General features: G+C 45.1%; 1 protein-coding gene across 1 annotated transcript; it reads left to right on the forward strand.

Annotated features, from left to right (window-relative positions):
- Window positions 1-6455: 6455 nt before the first annotated feature.
- Window positions 6456-7835, forward strand: LOC119305984. The gene has a single exon (XM_037582351.1). The coding sequence runs from the start codon at window positions 6814-6816 to the stop codon at window positions 7741-7743; it is 930 nt and encodes a 309-aa protein (XP_037438248.1). The 5' UTR covers window positions 6456-6813; the 3' UTR covers window positions 7744-7835.
- Window positions 7836-8503: the final 668 nt, after the last annotated feature.

An 8503-nucleotide genomic window follows, 5' to 3' on the forward strand; every position in this document is an offset into this window, starting at 1 on the left:
TGTTTAAATCGGAGTTACGATTTAAAAGATATGGATGATTTTAAAAAGCATTTGTTTGACTTAAATATGATCCGCGGATGAATTACCTAAAACATCATGGGGGGTTTGAAAAATGTAAAATAACGGTTTGGGTATGACTTAAATCCGGACGGCGGGTTGATTTGAAGAAAAAACAGGGAATTTTGTGTAAAATACAAAATAACGATTCGTTTTAACTTAAACCAGGACTGCGGGTTGAATTCTCTGAAATAGAGGGACTTTTCTGAAAAATGTCATGACGGACGAAAGAAACCCAATTTGCTTTATTATTAGGTAAAGACTAGCACATATGCCCGTGCGTTGCAACGGGAGAATTAATTGATGTGTCCACCGAAATAACCATGCAAATGGCCCAACAACATCGGGTGCCAGCGAAAATTCATATAAGTAGTACTACATTAAGAAGCATGCTACACATACAATAGTTTTGGAGTGGTTTTTGTACGACAATTTTGATCTTAAAGAACCTGATTTCAAATTTTTCATACAAAGCCATTATTTCTTAAGTTGAAGCAATGCTTGAAATTTGCATCAAGTTGTAAAAAAAATCTTAATAAAAGGGTTTTGTTAAACGTTTTTTGGGTCATCTCTTCGTATGCTTGAAGATCAATAAAAGAATGTCTACGTCTGAGCGAAACAACCCTAGTTCCTTGCATGCCAAAAAAACGAAGCTGAATGATGGATGATTTTTTTCTTTTCTATTTTTATCCTTTACGTATGAAAAAACGGGAGTAAGAAACGTACGTTATATATATAGGTATAGAAAAGAAAAGTACTAACTAAGTGTGCACCATAAACACAATTTAAAAAAGTACTAACATGTAAGATAATATCATATTTAGAATCTACACATTTTTCTGAGCGATTTTCATATATAAATGCTAGATTTGGAGTTAGCGTTTGAAAGATAGGAATATTTCAAAAAATACTTGAACCTGTGGAAAAAAAAGTTTAAAAAGTAGCTGGGCCAAGACAATATCATATTTAGAATCTACACATTTTTCCGATAGATTTTCATGTATAACATGCTAAATTTGGAGTTAGCATTTAAAAGATATGAATATTTCAAATAATTTTTGAATCTGTGGAAAAAAATGTAAAAAGAAAAATGAGCTGGGCTGAAGCCGGGGAAAGGCAGTAAAAAATAGGACAAAGATGGGGATCGAACCCAAGTCCCCCCGCTGTGAAGGTTGTGCCTAAGCCAGTCGGGTGCTTGCATGCTTCTTGTCAATGTGAGGGCCTAGCTGTACATAAACGCAACCAGCGGTCACCTAATAAAACCGAATCGTTTTTGCCACTTAGGGTGGCATTGGTGGGTAATTCTTGCCAACTTCAAGGATAGGTTTTATGACGTACGACCAGAAACCCAATTTGCTTTATTATTAGATTAGAGATAGAGATTAAGGGAAGAGGGGAAGATTAGGGGAAGATTATTTCGTCCGTATCTATGAGAAGTTGAGAACAATGGTTTGCATGAAGATTGGGCCAAAATTACTGTTCTGACCTCTTCAGCAATCTTTGTCACAAAATGAACTTGACACGAAAGTATTTCACGATCTGACCCTTTTAGCAACGCTACAGCCCGTAGCGTTTTTTCTCCACATAAAAACGCCGAGACAGCTCGCGTTTCGGCTTCACATTCAAACGCCGAGCTAGCTCGCGTTTTTGCTCCATATGGAAACGCCAAAATGGCTGGCATTGCTGCCCAGGCCGAAACGCCATGAGCTTTGGCGTTTCTAGCTGAAACTCTCGAGTGCATGCAAATAGTACTCTTTGTTTGTGCATGCAAATCATTAGTAGACTTTCTTTGCATGCTAGTTAGGAGATGGTGGAGTACTACATATATTTTAAGTGCTCACGGACCCTTACATGCATGCATCAAAGCACGGCATGCATACAGCATACGTCTTGTCTACTTGTTGCGTGAGTGCATGTAGCCTGCAGTACTAGCTCATGGTTAGCTGCATTTTTCTTCAAGCGGCTAGCTCTTGTACTACACTGTATTACTAGTACCATATAAGACAAGACAGTAGATATTCTTGCATGAGGTGATTTAGCTTTGAGCTGCATGGGCTACGATCCTAGTTCTTGGATAGGAGCAGGCACGTCTCATTTATTTGGGATAGAAATGTATGCATGCATATGGAAACGCCAAGGCTCGTGGCGTTTCGGCCTGGGCAGCAACGCCAGCCATCTTGGCGTTTTCTTATGGAGCAAAAACGCGTGCTAGCTCGGCGTTTGAGTGTGGAGCCGAAACGTAAGCTATCTCGGCGTTTTCATATCGAGAAGAAACGTCACGGGCTGTGGCGTTCCTAAAAGGTTTATATCGTGAAATACTTTCATGTCGAGTTCACTTTATAACAAAGATTGCTGAAAAGGTCAGAAGAGTGATTTCGGCCGGAAGATTGTAGGAAATAAATCAGTTTGATCTCAGAGTATTGTCAACTAATTGCTCTAGGAAACATGTATCTTTATAGGATGGGTATTTTTTTATCTGAGCCATTTGTCTTCAATCCAATGTTTATGCAAAAATGGTATATTCTCCCACCATCACTCATATATTAACGTTTCTTAAATTTAGTGTGATGTTACAAAAAATATTCCAAATCTAATAGCATTAGTTTCACATGATGAAACTAAGTAGTCTTTCCTATAATATGTCAAACGAAGTTAGATAAGTTCGATGCATGTGTACTACCTATTTACAAACAAAGACGGTCTTTCATGGGACTCCAAGTACGATCTACATCGACTTGTCTACTTCCGGTGCACTCCGGAGTCTGTAAACGATCATTGATTCAAACCTTATATGCATCTTCATAGTGTTTCTGGGTGATCGTAGGACAATTTTTTTGTTTTGTACTATGTTTTCCAACACTCCTTACCCGGCGGCGTGGGGGCATGGCTACTAGTGGTGGCAGACGGCGAGTGGAAAGTGGCGAGGGCCACGGACGGGAGGGGGAAATGTCGACGGGTAGGGTTGTGGTTCCGGCGGTCGGCTTAAATAGTCGGGCCATCAGTGAGATACTACTCTGGAGGAGATCGAATTCTAACCTTGTGCGGCCAAGGAAAATCAGGTAGACAATTTCTATGGGGCCTGGGCCTCCCAAAAGGTAACAGATGCGTGCAAAGGTTTCCTCGGGCCAGACGAACGTTGGTCCTCGAGTGCAAAGGTAGAAGGGAGCTTAACTGCAAGACTCACCCGTCGAGCAGAGACGAAGGTCGGCCTTAGTGATCCAATGGTGCCGAGTGGAAGGGCCGTCGCTCAACGGATAAAAGTTACTCTAGGGATAACATGTTGATCTTCCCCAAGAGTCCACATCGACGGGAAGGTTTGGCACCTCGATGTCGGCTCTTCGCCACCTGGAGCTGTAGGTGGTTCCAATTGTTGGGTTGTTCGCCCATTAATGCGGTACGTGAGATGGGTTCAGAACATCGTGAGACAGTTCGTCCATATTCGGTGTGGGCGTTAGAGCATTGAGAGGACCTTTCCCTAGTACGAGAGGACCGGAAAGGACGCACCTCTGGTGTACCAGTTATCGTGCCTACAGTAAACGCTGGGTAGCCAAGTGTAGAGAGGATAACTGTTGAAAGCATATAAGTAGCAAGCCCACCCCAAGATGAGTGCTCTCTCCTCTGACTTCCTTAGAGCCTTCGATATCACAACCGACACAGCGACGGGTTCTCCACCCATACGGGGATGGAGCGACAGAAGTATGGAAATAGGATAAGGTAACGGTGAGACGAGCCATTTAAATAGGTGTCAAGTGGAAGTGCGGTGATGTATGCAGCTGAGGCATCCTAATGAATGAACGATTTGAACTTTGTTCATACACGACCCGATCAAACCGATCAGGCACTTGCCATCTATCCTCATTGTTCAACTCTTTGATGAAAAGATGAAAAAAACCAAAAAAACAGTTCTACCCTTCCATCTCTTGGATATATAGAGAGGGAGGGCAGAGGCCTTTGGTGGCACTACGCAGCCCGCCGGAGCGGCGCCACGCGGAGCCATCGGTCCGATGGTGGAGATGAGTTTCGAACCGTCGGGTTTCGGAGTGTTTTCCTGTGGGATCCCATCGTCGGTCCTACATGGCTATGAGGAGTGTCGATCAGCCCCAGCGTTTGAGGCCCATCTGGGTTGCATTTTCGTGACCAATCAATGACCGGGTCGTCCTCCCAGTCGTTTGAGGCGGGTTTTGGGCGACCGGCTGTAGATGCTCTAAAACCCTACATATACATGAAGAGACAACGACGCTTGGCGGCTCGTTGAAATGAAAATCCTGCACTGTGTGGTGTGTTGCTGAGCGACTAGTTATGTGTATTGATCCTTGGGCAGCGATGCCCGCCGATTACTCCAACATGTCGTCCCCTGCCGATGGTGTGTGTCCTACGACCAGTGAGGATGCACCGTCTGCCCTGCTACACTACTTCTACGACCCACTGGAAGATATCGATGTGGTTTTGCCGCATCTTCTTCTTCCTCACCATTTGCCTCTCGTGGATGTGGAGGAGTGTTGCTGGTATGTTCTTGGGCATCTCTTATAACCCCTTGCTGGCCTTGGTCCTTCACAACTATATTGGCCCTACCGTTAGCTTAGCCGTCGTTCACCTGGAGACCGTGTGGGCGGCAGGCCATGTCGGTTACGCTCTCGCCGTCTATCGCTTGGAGGTCGGGAGTGAGCAAGTCGTTATTGTTGCCGACTTTCTTACCACGCTCTCCGCTGGTAGGAGCAAATAGGAGAAGGAGAACGATAGCACGACGCATATCTACGTGTTCATGGTTGGCATAGTTGTGTTGCCCCTTAACGTTAACGTTCTTTTGGTTTGCCTCATCACAAACATGTCGAAGATTAACCAAAAGGAAATCTTTCTTGTTGTGATGATGTTTTCGATTATAACATAGTGGATCATTTGCTCTTGGACTTTGTTTATGGCAAGACACAAAGCTTTGATGCCGATTTGAGGCCATGATGCCGCTTTTTATTAGTTTTATGGCATCCCATGTTCTAAGTATTCCGTTGATCTTTGTCACCAAATTTTCGTGGGTGTACTTTGCAATCGAGACGATGGCCGCTGTCAATGTCCGTTGTCAAGATTTGCCGAAGGAGGAAGATGCAGAAGCCTGAAGATTGTTTCTTGTCTTCCTATCCATTGTTTAAGTACTCCCTCTTTTTCCTAAATATAAGCCATTTTAGAGATTTCAATATGAACTACATACATATGTATATAGACTTATTTTAGAGTGTAGATTCACTCATTTTACTTCATATGTACTTCATATTGAAATATCTAAAAAGGTTTATATTTAGGAACGAAGGAAGTATAACCAACAAGTTGTCTCTATATTATTTCGTGCCTTTGTATCTCGTTTAGCTATCCCGACTCAACATAGAGCTTACATGGTAAACCACTTTTAGGGCTCATTTGGTTGCAGCGGATGCCTCCGGGATCCCCGCCTAAAACCAGGGTATGGAAACCACTGAGGCAACTCAGGCCTGGGCAAAACCGCCTGTGCATTTGGACGTCTTGCCGACGGGGTAAACTGCCCTCATCTACATCACTTCCACGGAAAGATAATCCACGCATCGCTGCATCGGGAAAGAGATCCCTGGCCTGGCTCTCTCGCGATTGACCGCCTCTGCCTCTGCTTTTCCTCCCTATCGAGAGACCCACCTATCGGTCCCTGGCTCTCCCCCTCCTGGAGCACATCCACCTATCGATCCCTGGCTCTCCCCCTCCCACTTCCCTTGCCGCCAAACTATCACGACTAATCTCCCCCATCGAGAGAAGGGGATCCCCATGTGCTGGTAAAAATCCCCTTTGAGGATTTGGTGCCCTGGGTGACCCTCCCTTGACTACCAAATGAGCCCTCATGGTATGTTTTGGCACATGTGTACCTTATATTGTTAAAACAACGTTCATGCCCTCGCATGAGCTTGTGGAGGCGAAACCAGAAGCTCAGACAATATCTAAAATAACAAAATCGAAACGCATGCAAAAGCACAGCATCGTCTTAGTAGTACAAGCTCAAGCATCACAGCCAGAGGGACTGATGCTGCAAGAGAACGCAGCATCGACCAAGTCCAGCAAGAATTATTTTGTCTTTTTTTTTAGGGAAAGCAAGAATTATTTTGTCGCAAAATAGTAAGGAAAAAACGAGTACAAACACAGTTCGCCATGGGCCTGAACTACAGCCAGAAGCCTGGGGCCCAATTTAGTTCAGCCCAAATGACTGGGACCCTCTCTCTCTCCACGGGAGTCCCAAACGCCGAAACCCTAGACAACTGCGATGACCGCTGACCGCCGGCCGCTTTCCCCTCCGCCCTTCTCGTCTCCGGCGATTGCCTGCCCACCGCCAGCGCTCTCGGTAAGACCAACTTCCTCGAACCCTAGGCGCACAACCCCATCTCAATTCATCGTCGCCCTCGTTTTGCTCACCGCATCTATTTACCACAGCCGACGGCGATGTCGTCTTCGAAGCCGCGCCCCGCCGCCTCCAGCTCCGGCGACCTGCCCGCGGACGCGCTGTACTAGGTGCTCCTGCGGATCCCGGCCAAGGAGCTCTGCCGCCTCCGCGTCGTCTGCCCCTCCTGGCGCGCCCTCACCTCCGACCAGCACTTCGTCGCGGCGCACAAGTCACGCCACCAAACGGCGCCCCCGCTCCTCGCCACAGCCTACCACGACGACAACGGGATCAACGGCGTTGAGATTTCGGATTTGTCCGGCAATGTGGTGAAGCGGATACCAAGCGCCGGGTATGAAGTTGTTCCGATGAGCAGGTTGTCCGGCGATGTCGAACGCCAGATCAAGGGCGATAGCATCCGTGTTGTGCGCGCGCGGCTAGACCGCGTCTGTTTCAACTGGAAGTTTTACTCTTGGGCCTTCTCGGTGCTGAACCCGGCCACTGGAGATAGCATCGCCTTGCCGACGGGCTTCTCGAAGGAATTAGCGCATGAGCTAGAGGTGGAGTGGACAAAGGAATGGCACTGCCGAGTCGCGTTGTGTGCTTTTGGGCAGGTCTCCTCCACAAGAGAGTACAAGGCGCTCCGCGTCTCTGAAATTCGTGACCGGAAAGTATGTGAGGTTATTACCTTTGATGACGCCAACCATGGAAGCTGGAGGAGAAAGCAAGACCCTCCGTCGCCCCACATCTTTCCCAGTAGATCAATGAGATGTGTGGTCGTCGATGGGGTGGTGTACTTTTTGAAAGACTTTTACAGCAATTATTCTAAAACTGGGGTTATTACCATTGAACCTGGTAGCGTAGCTTCGTTTAACCTCGAGACGGAGGAGTGGGGTGTTTTACGTGGTCCAGAACAGGTGCAGAGTTTTGTGCAAGAGAACGAGCATTACACCTACATAAAACTTGATCTCCAGTTAGAATTGGCAGAGTTGAACAACTGCTTAGTTATGGTTCATAATATTTATAGCATATCCATAGACTTGTGGTTTTTGACAGATTTTGAGAAAGGTATCTGGGTTAAGAAATACAGCATGCCTTCACAAGTTGCTAGGCGTTTTACCAATCCTTTGCTGATGTTAGATGACGGGAGGATCTTCTTCAGTGAAGCGAATTTCTTTGGGGATAGAGAGGGATTTCTGCGTTGTTATGACTTAAAAAATGACACTTACACTGATGTGCTACAACTGAAAGATTCAGAATCCATTGGCATTTACGAAGGAAGCCTGCTGAGTATATAGAGCAGTTGTTACTGATGAGGTGAATAATGTATCGTACTATCTGTTATTTTACCTTATGGGAACAATTAGTTAGACAATGTACTGATGCATGATATGATGAAAGAGTACTTTTTTGCCTTCAAAGTATATTTATTAATCTGATATATTTCTATGAGAAGATTTTGCAGTTTTTTGTTCACTACATAATGTATGGCAATTCCAGGAGTTACTATATAGCTATGGTCAGTATGGAATATACAAGCTTTTGATGTGTTGTTTAAAAATATAGTACTCTGCTCCAACTGCATAACAATTGTTCTGTTCCATCGTATTGAGGATTACTTGTCTCCAGCTTTACAGTTTTATCTTCTTTACAATGCAAACAATTGTTTCCATCAACTACAAAAAAGGGTTTTGATCCATTGTAATGACTGGTTGATGTTTGAGCTGATTGCTATGGACTTCTTTTTAGCGTGGGACATCATAGTGTTCCTTAGGGCTAGAGGTGTACTAATTGGTTAGTTTTGTAGGATAAGCAATCTGTCGTTTGCATCTGTGGGTCAAGTTGAGCTTTTCTTTTTGGCAAATTGAAGCCCTCTTTCCCTCAAAGAGGGCTTAACTTTATATTTTAGCAACCTAAACAGTGTACAAGGAGCGGAGAGGCATCCCTAAAGGAAAAAAAATGGCTTCAAAGACCATTCTGAAATTACATCCGGAGGCTCTACTGCTGCATAAGAAAGCCTTCTTGGCTAGAGAGTGGGCAAGGAGATTCTTGATCCTA

Source organism: Triticum dicoccoides, chromosome 5B, assembly GCF_002162155.2.
Source record: "Triticum dicoccoides isolate Atlit2015 ecotype Zavitan chromosome 5B, WEW_v2.0, whole genome shotgun sequence".
NCBI lineage: Eukaryota > Viridiplantae > Streptophyta > Magnoliopsida > Poales > Poaceae > Triticum > Triticum dicoccoides.

What these genes read in the sequence shown, in the direction of transcription:
- LOC119305984 (XM_037582351.1), top strand. Translation starts at nt 6,814, where the DNA reads ATGAGCAGGTTGTCCGGCGATGTCGAACGCCAGATCAAGGGCGATAGC.